The sequence below is a fragment of the Arvicanthis niloticus genome, chromosome 27 (assembly GCF_011762505.2).
Source record: "Arvicanthis niloticus isolate mArvNil1 chromosome 27, mArvNil1.pat.X, whole genome shotgun sequence".
NCBI classification, from domain to species: domain Eukaryota; kingdom Metazoa; phylum Chordata; class Mammalia; order Rodentia; family Muridae; genus Arvicanthis; species Arvicanthis niloticus.
In genome coordinates, this window is record NC_133435.1 from 29,182,951 (window position 1) to 29,203,175 (window position 20,225).

The 20,225-nt window shown below is 39.2% G+C and overlaps 1 protein-coding gene across 2 annotated transcripts in view; it reads left to right on the forward strand.

Moving 5' to 3' along the window:
• The first annotated feature begins 1,282 nt into the window (after positions 1-1,282).
• LOC143439615 (uncharacterized) overlaps positions 1,283-20,225 on the forward strand; it is a 47,182-nt gene continuing 28,239 nt past the window's right edge. The window contains exons 1-5 of one of the 2 annotated variants that reach the window (XM_076925943.1): positions 1,283-1,403; positions 9,408-9,522; positions 9,675-9,848; positions 11,404-11,510; positions 15,159-15,252. In XM_076925943.1, the coding sequence (XP_076782058.1) occupies positions 9,412-9,522; positions 9,675-9,848; positions 11,404-11,510; positions 15,159-15,252 (486 nt within the window). In that variant the 5' untranslated portion in view covers positions 1,283-1,403; positions 9,408-9,411. Of the gene's footprint in view, positions 1,404-4,536; positions 4,982-9,407; positions 9,523-9,674; positions 9,849-11,403; positions 11,511-15,158; positions 15,253-20,225 lie in introns of those variants that run through there. The other variant, XM_076925942.1, reaches the window with a different exon arrangement.

Below are 20,225 nucleotides of genomic sequence, written 5' to 3' on the forward strand. Positions count from 1 at the left end.
AAGAGTGTGATACAGATGTCTCCTTAGAGGTGTGCCAGAGTCTGACACATTCAGAGGCAGATGCTCACAGCTAACCACTGATCTGATCAAGGGTTTCCCAATGGAGAAGTTAGAGAGAAGACTGAAGAAGCAGAAAAGGTTTGTGGCCCCATGAGGAGAGCAACACTTCCAACCAACCAGAGCTCCCCAGGGTTTAAACCACCAGCCTGTGAGCTCATAGGGAGGGCACTTGACTCCATCTGTACATGTAGGAGAGGATGTCCTTGTTGGGCATAGATGGGAGAGGAGATGTTTGGTCCCATGAAGGCTGAACACCTGAGATTTGGGAGGTGGGAGTGGGGGGATAGGAGGGGACATATCCTCATAGAAGCATGAGGAGGGAGGATGGGATAGGAGGTTTCTGGGTGGTGGGGGAATGAGGGGAAGGGGATAAAATCTGAAATGTAAATATAATATCCAATGAAAATAAATAAAAAATAAATAAGTAAAAATAATAATTTTATGGGGGGGTCACCACACCATGAAGAACTGTATTGATGTGTCGCAGCAATGGAAAGGTAGAGAACCACTGCTTTAAAGCAAGTGATTAGTCTTGGTTCATAGATGAACAAGTTAGTATCCAAATAGGAGCACAGACAAACAACTATCAGTGCTAAACCAAGAATGTAACCTAACATCTGTCTAGTGTCAAAGCCCCATTTGATTTGACCTCAACCAGGAAGCCAAGGCAATCTGATAATGCCACCAGACAACCATCTGGGTGATAAAAATCCCAATGTTTTCACATGTTTCCTAAACACTTCAGACATCATCTTGAGGGCCTAAGAGAATGAGCAACTACCTCCCTGCTGTCCTCCCAAGGGGCTGAGGAGCAATCTTCTCTCAGTGATTCATCAGCCCACTAAATGGAGACATGACCTAGCCTACCAACACCAGGAGGAAACTCCACTTGTCTTTTCATTTGCAGTTAGCGATGGTACCCAGGACAACTCGCTTCTCACATGGCTAAATCTACCTTCCACATCTATACCTTCTCTTCAGACTTTTGTACTATTGAGAAAATGTCCTCTTAAAATAGAAATTTACAGTGAAAAACAAGAGACCTTTCAAAAAAGCTGTACATAAACATCCTTTAGAGGAGCTCCCTAAAACATGCACATGTAAGAGAAGAAGTGTGGTGACCTCATAATAGGATGACTAGAACTAGAAAATATCATCCTGGGTGTGGTAACACAGTCACAAAAGACATACATGGTATGTACTCACTGATAAGTGGATATTAGGCAAAAAGCTCAGAATACCCATGATTCAACTCATAGATCATGTGATGCTCAAGAAGAAGGGAGCCCAAAGTGTGGATGATTCAGTTTTATTTAGAAGGGGAAACAAAATCATCACAGGAGGTAGGAGGGAGGGAGTTGAGAGGGAGAGTGAAGGAGAAGGGAAAAAGAGGGGCAGGACCAGTTGTGGGGGGAGACAGGGGAGATGTTCAGAGGGTCAGGAAATTGAACAGAGGTGTGTAGCTGTGGGGAGATGGGGAACTAGGGATAGCTACCAGAATGTCCCAGGTGCCAGGAAAGCAAGAGGCTCCTAGGATACAACAGGGATGACATTAGCTGAAATACCCAACAAAGAAGGTGAGAACTTGTAGAGACCATATCCAGAGGTTAGGCACAGTCTTTGGTTGAGGGAAGGGATCATTCATCCTTAAAAATGTTCATCCAAAAATTGCTCCTGTCTAAAAAGAAAATACAGGGACAAAGAAAGAGTGGAGCAGAGACTGAATGAAAGGCCATCCAGTGATTTCCTCACCTGGGGATTCATCCCATATGCAGACACCAAACCCAGATATTATTGCTGATGCCAAGAAGTGGTTGGTGACAGGAGCCTGAAATAGCTGTCTCCCGAGAGTCTCTGCCAGAGCCTGACAAATACAGATGCAGATGCTTGTAGCTAACCATCAGAGAGAGCACAGGGAACCCAATGGAGGAATTAGGAGAAGGACTAAAGGAGCTGAAGGGGTTTGCAACACTGAAGCAAAAACAATAATATCAACCAACCCCTTCCCTCCAACAACCAAAGGGACCCATGGCTCCAGCTGCATATGAAGGAGAGGAGTGCCTTATCTGGCATCAGTGGGAGGAGAGGTCCTTGGTCCTGTGTAGTCTCCATGCCCCAGGCTGGAGAAATGCTAGGGCAGTGAGGGGAAAGGGTGTGAGGGTGAGTCAGGGAGCACTCTCATAGAAGCAGTGTGGAGGGCCTTTGGGCTAGGGGTTTTAAGGAGGGGAAACTGGGAAAGGGATAAAATTTGAAATGTTAATAAATAAAATACTCAATAAAAATAAATAAAAAGGAAAATTACACAAATGTATTTTGTTAGGATATTCTCTGTCTCTTCCTTCCTTCCTTCCTTCCTTCCTTCCTTCCTTCCTTCCTTCCTTCCTTCCTTCCTTCCTTTTCCATCTTTTTTGATTTATTTTTATTGGATATATTTACATTTCAGATTTTATCCCATTACCCCCACTCCCCCTACCAGCCAGGGACCTTCTATCCCATCCTCCTTCCTCATGCTACTATGAGAATGTGCCCCCACCTACCCCTCACTCCCACCTCCCAACCCTCAAATTCCCCCCACTCCCACTCAGTGTTAATTCTTAAAGGGACCAAAAATCTCCTCTCCCATCTATGCCCTATAAGGCCATCCTCCCCTACAGATATAGCTGGAGTCATGGGTCCCTCCCTATGTACTCCCAGGCTGGTGGTTTAGATCCTGGGGAGCTCCAGTTGGTTGGTATTGTTACTCTCCTCTTAGTGCCACCAACCCTTTCAGATCCTTCAGTCTTCTAATTCTCCTTTGGGAACCCTTGATCAGATCAATGGTTAGCTGTGAGCATCTGCCTCTGAATATGTCAGACTCTGGTTGACCTCTAAGGAGATAGCTATATCAGGCTACTGTCAGCATGCATTTCCTGATATCCATATCAGTGTCTATCTTTGGTGACTGCACCTGGGATGGATACCAAGGTAGAATGGTCTCCAGACAGCCCCTCCTTCAGTTTCTTTTCTTTTTTTTTTTTAGAAAATTTTTATTGGCTATTTTATTTACATTTCAGATGCCATCCCCTTTCCCCATTTCCCCTCCCTAGAAAAGCCCTACCCCATACCTGCTTCTCCTTTTTGCTTTTATACAGTTTTCAAAATGTTAACCAAACGCTTTATAAATTTGGTAATGTTCAATATCAATCAGAAGTGTTACCTAATACCCAACCTAGATATATCAACTATCTTTGACTGGCAGAGACATGTGAACATTTGCCTCCATGTCTGGCCCCCCTCTCTCTTCACCTAGCTCCTCCTCTCCTTCTCCTCCTCCTCTCCTTACTCCTCCCACCTTAGCTCCTCCTACATATCACCCTGCCTGTTAAAATAAAACTTTTCTCTCAAAATACAGTTAGAGCATAACTATTCAAATTTATGTAAGTAAGGTGCAAGATAGACCTAATACCCAGTCCATCATTTTGTTGACTAAGCAGAACCTGTCATCTTTCCTAAATAAAAGACTTAGTTCTGAACCTAGCTTTTTTTCTTGGCTTTAGAATGAATGTAAGCTGAAAACCATCCTCTCAAATTTACCTCCTTCAGTTTCTGTCCTACACTTTGTCACCATATTTGCTCCCTTGAGTATTTTGTTACTCCTTCTAAGAAGGACCAATGCATCCACACTTGGTCTTCCTTCTTCATGAGCTTCATGTGATCTGTTAGTTGAATCTTGGCTATTTCAAGCTTTTGGGCTAATATCCACATATCAGTGAGTAAATACCATGTGTGGGTATTTTTTTTTTTTTGTGATTGGGTTACCTCACCCAGAATGATATTTTCTAGTTCCATCCATTTACCTAAGAATTTCTCAAATTCCTTGTTTTTAATAGCTGAGTAATACTCCATTATGTACATGTACCACATTTTTTTTTTTGTATCCATTCCTCTGTTGAAGGACATCAGGGTTCTTTCCAGCTTCTGGCTATTATAAATAAGGCTCCTATGAACATAGTGGAGCATATGTACTTGTTATATGTTGAAGCATCTTCTGGATATATGCCCAGGAGTGGTATAGCTGGGTCCTCAGATAGTGCTATATCTAATTTTCTTAGGAACTGCCAGACTGATTTCCAGAGTGGTTGTACCAGCTTGCAATCCCACCAACAGTAGAGGAGTGTTCCTTTTTCTCCACATCCTTGCCAGCATCTACTATCACCTGAGTTTTTGATCTTAGCCATTCTGACTGGTGTGAAGTGAAAACTGCTCTTAGAGACTAAACCAGTGCTGGCTCCAGCAGGCTCCAGGAGTCCCCAGCAAATGTGTGGTTTCTCAGATCCAAGGCTAGACTGAGCTGGTAATCCAATTTCCCAGATCAGGCCATGAGCATAAACAGCAAGCATGCTGAGAACTCCTATCATAGTACTTTGATCCAGGCGTTCCAATTGGTCAGCGTTCGCATGCCTGTGTTTTGATGCGTTGCTTGGCAACAGTTGGATTGGACTTCAGTTGACAGGAGTACCTGTGCTGTCTGGACTCTATCCTACTGAGCTTGCTTTGTGGGTGTTTTGTCGTGGTGGTGGTGGTGACAAAACTCACTTGGCTTCCTTTTGTGTTGGTTGAGAGTGGCCAACAACCAAGGGGGAGGGGAAGGGGGAGGGGGACTTGGGGTGGGTGGGTGGGGGAGCTCCACCATGAAGAAGTTCTTTGGCAACTGGAATCAAAGGCGTTCTTCCTCTGGCCCCTCCACCAGCCAGAGGGAGTCCTTCCTGGGCCCTGATGGGCAGTGCTGGGATGCTATTGTCCCCCACTCCTTCAAAAAGCTCAAAAGCTACAAAGCTTTTGGAAAGATCCACAAGGCTGCGAGCCGGCGTGCTGTTGCCACGATTCTGAGCAGACTCATGCTTGGAAAAAATGGGGTCAATGACCGAGACAGGAATGGCAGGTAACTGGGACTGGGAGTCAGGGCCAAGGCAGAGGTTGGGAGTCGAGTGGAGAAAGATGTGTCAGCTTTCCTAAGTAGCCCAGAAAACTAGGGAGAAGGGAACTGCTAATGCCTTCAGTTCTGGTGACTAGTATGTTGACCTTTGTCATTAAGATGTCTTGGGAATCAAAGTGCTAATCTCTGAGTTTGGCAGTTATTCTACTGTTCCATGAATGCGGGGTGGGGGTGGGGGCGCTGCTGACCTAGAACTGTTCACCACTCAACTCCCTTGATTCTTGAATTTCTTTATGTTTTGATAACCAGCCTTCCTTTTTTATGTGATTGCCTGATGTACCTGTTTCTCTCCCAGGCTCTATAGTAGGTTGATATGTTCATGTCATTAAATTTCATTCCTTTAGTGCCCCCAAAATAACTCTCACTTAATGGTAATAATCACGCTTTCACCTGAGTTTTGGCATCTGAGTTCACCTACGGGAAGTATACAGAGAATCACGTATACGGGAAGTATACGTGAACTCCTGCTATGCTAACATTAATCTCTGGAGTCATTTTCAAAGGCTGTCTCTAGCTGATATCCAGGCTTCTGGAAACTATGGTCTTATCATGCAGCCCAGGGCAGAAATTCAGGACCACATGGTTTATCTTTTGGAAGGCTTAGCTCTCCTCGGCCAGCAGAGAGCCACACATGCTGCGTCCCCTTCACTCCTTGACATCTCTTTGTGTTTTTCATCATCTGCAAACTGTACAGTAGCTTTGGTTTTCCCTCAGCTCTTTTGTGTAGTGTGTTGTTACCTTCATTTTTTCAAGCTGTACAATCCAGGGAATTCATATCCAATATGTCATCCTTGTTAGATGGCACGTTTATTTTTTCTTTATCTGTGAATTCTGCCATGAACACGTGGAGGAGTATTATTATACATTTATTGGTAATAAAATATTTCCTGTGACATGCAAGTTTATGACTATTTTTCAGATAATCATTTTACACTGTTTGTAGTGTATATTATTGTGTACTATTGTACTGTAAATAATCTAAAAGCAGTTAATGCCTTTAGAAGTAAAGAATAGATCTTAATGCAATCATAATATTATATACTTACAGGTTTGTTACATATAAATAATTAGACATCATCATTTTAGTTGAAGTTTTCTGAAAATAAGACATTGAATATGTTTATCTCAAATACAGGTTTTCTTTCCATTTATACAAGTTTTCCTTCAAGAGGTATAATGACTGCAGTCATAATATCGAGAAGGCAAAATGACTCCAAACTGCATATCTGTCTTAAATATGCTCACTACTTTTGTCAACCTTCAAAAAAAAGTTTTTTTTAAAGCTGAGATACACGAATCATATGTAGTGCTTCCTCCTAGAACGGGAGGAAGACAAAAGCTTAGGTTAGAGATAAGTTGAAAAAAATCAGAGATATTCACAGAAAAAGCAAAAGTGGCTTCCTGAAATCAGGAGATTATAAACATAGGCACAAGAGCATAAGTATGAGCTTTATAAAGTCATGTGCATTTGCATGTTGGAAATTTTTGGACAGGATGATCATTTACCTCTCATTATGCTTGGTAAACACCAAATGGTTATATACGTCCATATATGAATACCAGCAGTTTGAAAATCCAATTGGCATACTCTGTGACAACTTCATTCTTTCTTAGAGAGTCTGCATAATGCTCTCTATATTTTTCACTGGCCATTGTCTTCTTTATATCTCTGGTACATTTTGTATTTTATCTTGAACATCAGGTATGCATCACAAAACTAAGGGTTATTTTACTATTTCCATGGCTTCATTTCTGTTAGATCAAACACCCTGCCAAAGCAACATACTGGAGAAAAGGCGGTATTTGGCTTACAGTTCTAGGTTATAGTTCATCATAGTGGGGAAATCAGAGTCAGGATCTGGTCACACCACATCCACAGACAAGAAAGGAATGAAACAAAAGCAAACTGCTCATAGTTAGCTCTCATTACTCAGCCTGTGGAACATTGGTACCTGTAGTGTGTCCTTCTACAGTTAACAAGAAAATACCCTATAGACATCCCCACAGCAAACCTGATGTACAGAATTCCTCATTTAAGGCTCTGGTTCTAGGTGATTTTAAGCTGTGGCAAGTTGTCATTTAAGACAATTTAACATAGCTTCCTGGGTGTTGAAATACATGTTTGTCTCAATAAATGAAATAATGAATGACCTATATTGTAACTATTTAAATGAAAAACTTTCCATAACTGTGGGCCTTGATGTGAAGACAATAAAATAGAGACTTAAAGATTAGCTAAAATTATTAATCCAGAACATACATAGGCACACCTGCACACACACACATACACACACACACATACACACAAACACACACACACACCTGCGCACACACACAAACCGGCACACACCTGCACACACACACATACACACACAGACACACATACACACATACACACACACGCACACACACACATGAACATGCACAAGCACATACACCTACACACATTAACACAAAAAGACAAACACTCCCCACATACATACATGCACACACACACTGTACACATGCACACACATACACCATACACACACTCACAAACACACACACATGAAAATGACAGAAGTCTAGAAAATAATACTATTGGACATACAAATGCAAATGTAGAGGTTCTGCACTTCATGGACCCATTTGTTGAGGCAATTTTCTCACATTAGGGGAAGAAAATGATTATTGACAATATTTTACTGTTTACCTCCTAAAGCTTGCTGATAAAATAACCATAATTTCAATTTCACGAATTTCTTGATTTATGAGTTGTGAGTTATAATTAATAAAATCATTAATTAAAATTATCAGAGTCCTCACAATTACTAAGTATAAAACACTCAACTCCCCAACTTTATTTTATTTATTCTTTTTACACAGTAGTTCACCAAATATACATTGATTCTCTATTATGTTGGTATCACATTTATTCTATGACCTGTAAATGCCACTCACTCTGTCCGGATTTTCTGCCCTGTGTAGAAAGTTTAGAGAAATAGGCCTCAAGTCTAACTGAACCTCTACCTCTCTCCTTTCAGTTAACAATATATAATTTAATTTAATTTAAACAATATTTAATTAAAGCTGTTATACCAGCAATAATGAAGCCCAATACCCTCCTGCTTCTGCTTAAGGCCTGACTCACTTTTTCTAGTGCTTGCAAGCTTTTTTCAGAAGACCAAAGTTCTGTGATACTCAGGGCAATAAAACAAAAGCTGGTTGATAGACCTTCGTAACTGACATGCTGGATTTCAACATGCTAACACAATTATAGAGAATACAATCAATGCAACTTACATTAAATACCGTAGAAGAAACAAAAGTATTTTTAGCTTGACAATTAAAAGAGCCTTAACACATGTGCTAACACCTGTTTGAAATTCAGATCTTGTCCCAAACTTATCTCTTGCTAATATAATTTTATAGAGAACTGCAGCTAACTTCCAAATATGTCTCTGAAAATGTCCAGATCCAGCCTTCCCAATGAATACTGTTATTTCCAATATTGGATTGACTTCAACTGTTTTTTTTTTTGTTTTTTTTTTTGTTTTGTTTTGTTTTTTTGTAATTCTTTAAGGGAGTTTTGTGTTTCTTCTTTAAGGGCTTCTTCCTGTTTACATGTGTTCTTTATTTCTTTGAGAGAGTTATTTAGGTCCTTCTTAAAGTCCTGTATCATCATCATGAGAAGTTATTTTGTATCTGAATCTTGCCTTTCCAGTGTCATGGGGTATTCAGGACCTGTTATGGTGGGGGAACTAGGTTCTGATGATGCCAAGTAACCTTGGTTTTCATTGCTTATGTTCTTGCACTTGCCTTTTGCCAGCTGGTTATCTCCAGTGCTACCTTCACTCACTGTCTCTGACTGGAGAAGTCTGTCCTGTTATCATGTTTGTGTCAGAACTCCTCAGAGTCCCCTGTTTCTGTGATTTTCTGATTCTGAGATCCTAGGAGTCCTGGGAGTCAGGTTGCTTCTAGGATCCTAAAATCCTGGTAGGCCCAGGCTTCTGAGATCCTGTGGTCCTATTATTCTATGTTCCTGGGTGTGTTTGAGCTCCAGGGAGTCCAGGCTCCTCTTGGTTTTGTGGGATTTGGGTTGAGAGCTGGTGCCCTATGACCTCTCTGGGCACTGGTACAGACCAGAAGGGTCCCATGTCATTGGCCATATTGGAGTCCCTGGGTCCCAGCAGGTCCCAATTCCTCCCTGTTTTGGCGTGAGTGTGCCCTGGCCTCCTCACCCAAGATCCTGGGCTTTTTAGAGCTCCTGCGAGTCCAGCTTCCTCTGGGTTTTGGGGGGATATGATGCAGAGCTGGCACCCTGTGACTGCTCTGGGCACAGGTGCATACCGGGATGGTTGTAAAAATTGTTAAAATGTCTTCATTTTCACAGAACGATGTTACACTATGCCTGTACACATGGCCATCCTGTGGTAGCTTCCCTCCTAATACGGTGGAATTGTGACATTGATCTCCGTGACAGTGACAACTGCACAGCACTAATTAAGGTAGACATCACCCAACAGTTTCAGTGTGACATGGATTTGATGGGAATTCTGGGAATAAAAATGATCACAGATAAATGCAAATGGTTAGTGAAATCCGTGAAGTTTTTGTATTTCTCATCTTTGCTATTTATTTCTTGATGTAATACCCATAGGCTACACAGTATGGGCATGAAGGATGTGCACTCATTTTACTAGATCATGGTGCTGATCCAAATCCCAAGGACAACCATGGGAACACGGCTTTGCACTATGCTGTTTGGCAAAACAAAACTTCAATGGTAAACATACTGCTGGAACACCATGCTGACATCTGTATAAGGAACGAGGTACAGACCACACAACTTTGATTTACAGATTATTTTCAATGCGTGTGCTTTAAATGATTTATTTGCATTGTGAAAACAATGACAGGACATTTAAAAGTATATTATTTGGGAAGATTATGTTGTGTAATTTATAAGTATCTTAGAAATGGGATGTTATTTTAATAGTTAGAGTTTGTTTTTTAAGCAACTTTCAGCCCTTAAGAAATCCCATTCCCTTTGCATATCTGTAAGCTTCATGAAGTTACTTATAGGAGCAGGTGCAAGGCTTATGATTATTGCAAAGAAAAATATCTTCTTGTTCAGCATTGTTCATTGAACTTGTTAGCAGCTCAGTTCCTATCTCCTTGTCTGTCTGCCTGTCTGCCTGTCTGCCTGTCTGCCTGTCTGCCTGTCTGCCTGTCTGCCTGTCTGCCTGTCTGCCTGTCTGCCTGTCTGCCTGCCTGCCTGCCTGCCTGCCTGCTTGTCTCTCTGTGTATCCCTGGCTTTCTGGTACTGTGTCTCTGCTTCCCAAATGCTGGGACTAAAGTCATGCATTCCACATGCAGTCAGTTAGTAGTTTTCATTGTTCTAAAATGAGCACATAGACAGTTATCAGACTTTGTATTGATAAACAGTTTCATTGTAATATCTGATTTATATTTTGCTTAGAAATAACCTTAAGTAGTAACTAAAAAAATGGCCTAAAATTTTTTTAAGTAAGTATACATTAGAGACATTAAGAGTTCTTAAAGATAAGAGATTCATTGTCCAGTAGGTAGAAAAATTGTATAGATCCATGGTTCATAAGTTATCAGAGTACATTTGATGCCTGTATCATTTAGTTCACAACTTATGTCTCAGTGAGCCATTTGCATGTCTGCCATGGGTTCCTAATACCATAAGTAGAAACTAAAGAGTTGCTTCCATAGCCTGGTGGGAATGCAGTTGTTTCTGTAATGCTTTCAGTGAAGTTCTGTATGTTTTCCACAAAGTCACCATGTAGGGAGGATTATGCATGTCATGATATTTCTTCCATACTGGTCTTATTGTGCTCAGGATTATAACGTTTTTCTAACAGATGAACATGGTGCTCACATGAGGCATGGTATTCTGGTAAACTAAATATAGTTTGTAATATGAAGGATTAAACCCTTTCCCAGAGATGCAATTTAACTCACCACTCAAAGGAAATACTGGGAACCTTTCCACTATGGTTTAATGCTTGTAGTATTAGAGGTAAAAATGAGGTCTCCATCCTCAAGGAGCTTTGGTTTAGCAAGGAGCAATCACATGACTCACATACCATGGTAATGCCAGGGAAAAAGCCAAGCTCAGGTGACCTTTTCACCCTCAAATGAGTGTCAGGAGGACAAGATTTGTAGGCAGCTCTCAGCAGGCAGGCAGAGGCTGTACAAAGAGAAGAGCAACAAGTATAAGAGCACTGTGGGGTAAGAAGGGCAAGACTGTGGCTCACTGACCCTCAGGAGAAGGGAGCTCCATCAAGTCTTCCATGGGATTGTCCATTATTTTGAGAGATATCAAGTTCTCAGAGTTATCAACTATTGTTTTTCCATAGGATAATTTTACACCATATACTCTGGCTCGATTAAGAAACAATGAAAGCCTGGCAAAGTTTTTAGTAGACAAGAGAGACCAGATACTGAAAGCTGATGAACTGAAGAGGTAAAGTTGCTAATTTTTCTGACTTTGTAGTATTCTATAATGGGTACAATCAGTCGTGTCTGAGGCAATAAATTGGTATGAAGAAAAAATCAATATATTATTTAGGATATCAACACATAGTTTTAATAGATAGAGAAGAAATTATCCAAATTAAAAAGTATACATACAGATTCAGCAGTAATTTTCAATATGAGCCAAAGATTTTCATTCATAATTTGATTCTATTTGTTGTTTATATTAGCTGAAGATTTGTATTTTTTATTTGTTATTGGATATTATATTTACATTTCAGATTTTATCCCCTTGCCCCATTCCCCCCACCACCCAGGAACCCCCATCACATCTCCCTTCTCCTGCTTCTATGAGGATAGCGCCCCACCTACCCACCAACTCCCACTCCCCCTCTCGAATAACCCACCCACACTCAGTGTTCAGCCTTCATGGGACCAAGGAAATTCTTTCCCACCTATGGCTGACAAGGCCATCCTCCCCTAGATATACAGAAGGAGTCATAGGACCCTCCCTATGTGCTCCCAGTCTGGTGGTTTGGATGGACCCTGGGGAGCTCTGGTTGGTTGGTTTTGTTGGTCTCCTCATGGGGCCACAAACCCTTTTAGCCCCTTCAGCCTTCTCTCTAACTCCTCCATTGGGAATCCCTTGATCAGATCAATGGTTAGCTGTGAGCATCTGCATCTGAATATATCAGAATCTGTTAGACCTCTAAGGAAACAGCTATATCAGGCTCCTATCAGCATGCTTTTCCTGACATCCACATCAGTGTCTACATTTGGTGACTGCACGTGGGATGAATGTGCAGGTGGAATGGTCTCCAGACAGCCCCTCCTTCAGTTTCTGTCCCACACTTTGTGTCCATATTTGCTCCCTTGAGTATTTTGTTACTGCTTCTAAGTAGGACCAAGGCATCCACACTTGGTCTTCCTTCTTCATGAGCTTCATGTGTTCTGTGAGTTGAATCTGGCAATTTCAAGGCTTTGGGGCTAATATCCACTTATCAGAGAGCAAATACCATGTGTGTTCTTTTGTGATTGGGTTATCTCACTCAAGATGATATTTTCTAGTTCCATCCATTTACCTAAGAATTTCTCAAAGTCATTGTTTTTAATAGCTGAGTAATACTCCATTGTGTAAATGTACCACATTCTTTGTATCCATTCCTCTGTTGAAGGACATCTGGGTTCTTTCCAGCTTCTGGCTGTTATAAATACGGCTGCTATAAACGTAGTGGAGCTAATATCCTTGTTATATGTTGGAGCATCTTCTGGGTACATTCCCAGGAGTGGTATAGCTGGATCCTCAGGTAATATGTCCAATTTTCTGAGGAACCGCCAGACTGATTTCCAGAGTGGTTGTACCAGCTTGGAATCCCACCAACAGTGGAGGAGTGTTCCTGTTTCTCTACATCCTCTCCAGCATCTACTATCACCTGAGTTTTTGATCTTATCCATTTTGACTGGTGTGAGGTGGTGTCTCAGGGTTGTTTTGATTTGCATTTCACTGATGACTAAGGATGTTCAACATTTCTTAAGGTGCTTCTTGGCCATTTGAATTTCCTCAGTTGAGAATTCTTTGTTTACCCCATTTTTTAAATAGGGTTATTTGGTTGTCTGGAGTCTAATTTCTTGAGTTCCTTGTATATATTGGATATTAGCCATCTATCGGATGTAGGATTGGTAATATGTTTTTCCCAATCTGTTGGTTGCTGTTTTGTCCTGTTGACAATGTCCTTTGCCTTACAGAAACTTTGCGATTTTATGAAATCCCATTTGTCAATTCTTAATCTTAGAGCATAAGCCATTGGTGCTCTGTTCAGGAACTTTTCCACTGTGCCTAGGTATTCTAAGGTCTTCCCACCTTCTATTCTATTAGTTTCAGTGTATCTGGTTTTATGTGAAGGTCCTTTATCCACTTGGACTTGAACTTTGTATAAGGGGATAAGAATGGATCAATTTGTATTCTTTTACATGCTGACCTCCAGTTGAACAGACACCATTTGTTGAAAATGCTGTCCTTTTTCCACTGGATGGTTTTAGCTCCTTTGTCAAAGATCAAGTGACCAAGTGGTGTGTGGGGTCATTTCTGGATCTTCAGTTCTATTCCACTGATGTTTTTGCCTGTCTCTGTACCAATACCATGCAGTTTTATCACTATTGCTCTATAGTAGAGTTTGAAGTCAAGGATGGTGATTCCCTCAGAAGTTCTTTTATTATTGAGAATAGTTTTTGCTGTCCTGGTTTATTTGTTATTCCAAATGAATTTGCAAATTGCTCTTTCTATCTCTATGAAGAATTGATTTGGAATTTTGATGGGATTGCATTGAATCTGTAGATTGCTTTTGGCAAGATGGTCATTTTTACTAAATTAATCCTGCCAATCCTGGATGGGAGATCTTTCCATTCTCTGAGATCTTCTTCAAATTTCATTCTTCAGAGACTTGAAGTTCTTTTCATACAGATCTTTCAATTGCTTAGTTAAATTCACTCCTAGATATTTTATATTATTTGTAACTGTTGTGAAGGGTATCATTTTTCTAATTTCTTTCTCGTCCTTTTTATCCCTGAGTAGAGGAAGGCTACTGATTTGAGTTGATTTTCTATCCTAGCTGAAGATTTTTAATATCAGAATTTCTTTAAAGCATGTATTTGGAACTGTATACATTAGTATTTGATATTAAATAAACAACATAAGAATTTTTTATCTAAACCTGTTATATTCATTTCCCTTTTAAATGCCATGTTAAATGAAAGTACTTTTTTCTCCTCAGTTTTCTGACTGTTTTCTTTAGTTTCTTCTTTTTTAATGTTGGGTTGAAGGCAAGTACCTAACATTCTCAACAGTCATAAACTTGACAAATGGGGATTGCCTTAAGATTTTCATCAGCCTGAATAAGTACTTGGACAGCTCTGACAGGAATAAATAGAAAACAAAAGTTTATCTTTCCACTTAATACACACACAAACACACACACTCACACACACACACACTCACGCACCCACTCACACAAAGAGAGAGGGTTGTGGGAGGGAGATTGAGAGAGATATCTTCTTGGTATTGTGCATATCTTCATTGTAAATGTGAAAAACATTAGATAAACATAGGGAAACATCAGCAGGACTATGCTTCTCTGTCACACTTTTTACTATATTGTACACAATGAAAGATTCTAGTGTTTTTTTTTTGTTTTTTTTTTTTTGTTTGTTTGTTTGAGACAGGGTTTCTCTGTGTAGCCCTGGCTGTCCTGGAACTCACTCTGTAGACCAGGCTGGCCTCGAACTCAGAAATCCGCCTGCCTCTGCCTCCCAAGTGCTGGGATTAAAGGCATGAGCCACCACCACCCGGGTAGTGTTTGTTAATTTATATGGACCTGAAAAGCTAGGATCTATATGTAAAAGTAGGTTGTAATTGTCAAGTTTTTACAAGCCAGGGACTTCTCCCAGAATTAGGATAGGCAATTATTCTTTACATTTTGTATATTTTATCTTGGCAAAATTTTCAAGCCCAGCTAAAAAAAATTGATGGTTACCAATCCATTAATTTGAATAATTTTAGAAAAACTATCTGCACCTTTCAGGAACTCTGTTTTGTAAAAGTTGATCTTTGAGTATAATTATTTTAAAATATGGTTTTTAGACCAAAACTTGGCAACCTGAAGATAAAAGTACAACCAGAACCCCCAACAGAAGATTCAGAACAGCCTCAGGTGATGTTGGATGGTACAAGTTTGGTAAGTCAGTTGTACTCAGAATATTATTATTCTTTGTCAAGTAAGGTTGTACAGGAATACTTGAGGTACCATGAGAAACATCCCATGAGCAATAGCAGGCATATTCACTCTGCAGAGATACATACAAGCAAAACTCCAATGCATAGAAATGTAACAATGAATAAATTAACAATTTAAAAATGATACTTTTTAAAAATTAAATTTAGCTAATCAGATGTGTGTTGTCATAGGACTGCCCCATTGAGTATGGAATAGTGACAACTTGCAGGACTTGGTTCTCTCCTCATACTGTGTGTGTTCTTATCACGCTTGGTGTCAGCTACCTATACCCATGAAACTATCTTGTCTGTCTAAAATACATACACACGGACATACATACATGCAAACATACATATATGCATACATATGCATGTATGCTGATAGAGGGCTAATAACCCTAAAATTCTAATAACATTAAAATGGATGTTATCTATTATTTGTGAATCTCACACATATGGATAATTTTTTAAAGCATATATTCTTGACATCCAACATATCTTTGGGATCCCTTCCCAACTTCATGTCTCCTCTTTCATTTCCCCCATCTTTCTATTCCTCCTCATGTTTCTCCATGTTCTTGTCCATTATTAAGTGTCTTTCTGACTCTGATTACTGCTGGTCATATATTTATGGATATGGGATCATTTCCTGAATGGTGATCAGTTGTTAAATTAAATATATATAACCTCATTGTAGAAAGTTTTGGTATGATGTACCTTCATTTCATGGGTGGGTAGGGAACACCCTTGAAGAAACAGGAGGAGATGGGAAGGGATAGGGAGTTTCTGAGGTGAAAACCAGGAAACGGGATAACATGTGAAATGTAAATAAAGAATATATCTAATAAAAATAAATAAATGTGTTTTATTTATGGATAATATAACATGGCATATAGGAATTAAGCACATTAATTAATTAATTTATATATACATATATGTGATATATGTATATATATATTATATAAACACACTTCTGAACTAATTAGGAGTTTGGAAAATTAACTGTATATAACCTCATTGTAAAAATCAGTTTTCTTTTTGCACACCAGAAAGAATGAAATTACAAAAATTCCATTTGCAGTAGCATCAAATATAGTGTTTTTTTTTTCAGAAAATGGTAAGTTAATTCTAACATTGGAAATGATGCAAATGTTAAATTACTTAATAAAAAAGAAACTTAATTAGATTACATTTAATGTCTTATCTTCAAATTTACTGTTCAAAATCTAATGAGGAAGAGACTCTAATAATGGCTTGTAGACCAGTAGGATACAATTGAGAGCCCAGAAAATTAAACCTGATTTTTGGTCAGTTGGCGTTTACAGAAGTCCCAAGGCAATTTGGCAAAGCTGGGTAAGGTGCAAAGACCACACTTATATATTCTACATATATATATATATAATACTTACAGATTGAAAATATTTACCTCACGCCATCTATCCATCTATAAAATTTAGCTCATGGATGTAAATTCGAGAGCTAGAATAGAGAAATTTGAAGTTTTGAAACAAGAAAAATTTTATGATTTTGTGTCAGAAACAGTCCTTAGATATGCCACTGAACCTTGATTTTAAAATGGATAGCCTAGTAGTGATTGAACTGGCAAGCTATGCTCACTGGTGTGATAGTGGCATAAATGACATGGATTTAATACTCACTCTGCAAGATGGAATCCGTTTCTGATATTGTTAACTAGGCCAAAACTTTCTGACTGGCATGGTCATAAATATAGGGAAGACCTAATACTATTATTTTTCAGTAAGATCATTGTACTAAATTGTCCGTTAAGCTCCCATCTTTATACCCATAGATTAGTGTATCTCTCAACCCTCATTGAAGGAATTTCTTTTTGCAGATGGTGATTAATACAGAGAACAGTAGCTGTTGAGTGCATTACAATCAATACCACTCATTTTCCTCCCAAGATTTTGGGATTATTTAATAGAGGACAGAAGGAGTGTAAGCAGTAGATAATAGACATCTGCAATAGAGTTTTTATTTTATTTCATTTTTATTTTTTATTGGATATTTTATTTTCATTTCTGGTATGATATCCTTTCCCTATCCCCCCAGACCCAGGAACCCCCTATCCCATTCACCCTCTTCCTGCTTCTATGAGGATGTGCCCTCACCCACTTTTCCACTCCCACCTCCTAACCCATGAATTCCCTCACACTTGGGCATCCAGGCTTCATGGGACCAAGTACTTCCACTCCATGCCTGACAAAGCCATCCTCCCTTACATATACAGTTGGAGCCATGGGTTCCTTTCTATGTGCTCTCAGCCTGATGATTTAGACCCTGGGATATCTGGTTGATTGGTATTGTTGCTCTCCCCATGGAGTAATAAACTCCATGATATTGTGAGCTTTGAGGATAAAATTCAATTATCAGTGAGTGCATACCATGTGTGTTCTTCTGTGATTGGGTTACCTCACTCAGGATGATATTTTCTAGTTTAATCCATTGGCCTATGAATTTCTCAAATTCCTTGTTTTTAATACCTGAGAAATATTCCATTGTGTAAATGTATCATATTTTCTGCATCTATCCCTCTGTTGAAAGCATCTGTGTTCTTTCCAGTTTCTTGCTATTATAAATAAGGCTTCTATGAACATAGTGGAGCATATGACCTTGTTATATGTTGAAGCATCTTCTGGGTGTGAACCAAGGAGTAGTATAGCTGGGTTTTCAGGTAATGTTATGTCCAGTTTTCTGAAGACCCACCAGACTGATTTCCACAGTGGTTGTATGAGCTTGCAATCCCACCAACAATGGAGGACTGTTCCTCTTTCTCCACATCCTCGCCAGCATCTGCTATCACCTGAGTTTTTGATCTTAGCCATTCTAACTGGTGTAAGGTCAATCTCAGGGTTGTTTTTTTTGTTTGTTTGTTTGTTTGATTTGTTTTTTGTTGAAGTCTAAGGATATTGAACATTCCTTTAGGTGCTTCTCTGCCATTCGACGTTCTTTCCTTGAGAATTCTTTGTTTCCTTATGTACCCCATTTTTAATGGGGTTATTTTTTTCTCGAGTCTAATCTCTTGAGTTCTAATATCTACATATTGGATATTAGCTCTCTATTGGTTGTAGGATTAGTAATGATCTTTTCCCAATCTGTTGGTTGCCATGTTGTCCAACTGACAGTGTCCTTTTCCTTACAGAAACTTTGCAATTTTATGAGGTTCCATTTGTTAATTCTTGATATTAGAACATAATCCATTGGTGTTCTGTTCAGAAACTTTTCCCCTGTGCCTAGGTATTCGAGGCTCTTCCCATCTTCTATTCTATTAATTTCAGTGTATCTGGTTTTATGTGAAGGTCCTTTATCCACTTGGACTTGAGCTTTGTACAAGAAGATATGAATGGATTGATTTGCATTCTTTTACATGCTGACCTCCAGTTGAACCAGAACCATTTGTTGAAAATGCTGTCCTTTTTCCACTGGATGGCTTTAGCTCCTTTGTCAAAGATCAAGTGACCATAGGTGTGAGGGTTCATTTCTGGATCCTCAATTCTATTCCACTGATCTTCCTGCCTGTCTCTGTACCAATACCATGCAGTTTTTTAAATCACTATTGCTCTGTAGTACTTTTTGAGGTTAGAGATAGTGATTCCTCCAGAAGTTCTTTTATTGTTGAGAATAGTTCTCTCTATCCTGTTTTTTTTTTTTTTGTTATTCCACATGAATTTGCAAATTGCTCTTTCTATCTCTATGAAGAATTGATTAAGAATGTTTATGAGGATTGCACTGAACCTGTAGATTGCTTTTGGCAAGATGGACATTTTTACTAAATTAATCCTGCCAATCCAGGAGCATTGGAGATCTTTCCATCTTCTGAGATCATCTTACATTTCTTTCTTCAGAGACTTAATGTTCTTGTCATACAGATCTTTCATTTGATTGGTTAGGTTCACTCCAAGGTATTTCATATTATTTGTGACTATTGTGAAGGGTGTCATTTCCCTAATTTCTTTCTCAGCCTGTTTATCCTTTGAGTCAAGGAAGGCTACTGATTTGTTTGAGTTGATTTTATATCCAGTCACTTTGCTGAAGTTGTTTATCAGGTTTAGAAGTTCTCTGTCAGACATTTTAGGTTCACGTAAGTATACTATCTTATCATCTGCAAAGAGTGAAATTTTGACTTCTTCCATTTCTATTTGTATCTCTTTGACTTCCTTTTGTTGTCTAATTGCTCTGGCTAGGACTTCCAGTACTATATTGAATAGGTAGGGAGAGAGTGAGCAACCTTGTCTAGTACCTGATTTTAGTGGGATTGCTTCAAGTTTCTCTCAAGTTTGATGTTGGCTACTGGCTTGCTGTATATTGCTTTTACTATGTTTAGGTATGGACCTTGAATTCTTGATCTTTCTAAGACTTTTACCATAAAGGGATGTTGAATTTTTTCACATGTTTTCTTAGCATCTAGTAAGATGATTATGTGGTTTTTTTTCTTTGAGTTTGCTTATATAGTGGATTATGTTGATGGATTTCTGAATATTGAACCATCCCTTCTTTCCTGGGATAAAGCCTACTTGATAATGATGGATGGTTGTTTTGATATGCTTTTGGATTGGGTTTGAAAGAATTTTATTGAGTACTTTTGCTTCGATATTAATAAGGAATATTGGTCTGAAGTTTTCTTTCTTTGTTCTGTCTTTCTGTGGTTTAGCTATGAGTGTAATTGTGATTTCAAGGGAAAAATTGGGTAGTGTTTCTTCTGTTTCTATTGTGTGAAATAGTTTGAAGAGAATTGGTATTAGGTCTTCCTTTAAGGTGTGATAGAATTCTGCCCTAAAGCCATCTGATCCTGTGCTTTTTTTTTTTTTTTTTTTTTTTTGGTGAGGACACTTTTGATGGCTGCTGCTATTTCTTTAGGGGTTATGGGACTGTTTAGATGATTTATCTGCTCATGATTTAACTTTGTTACCTGAT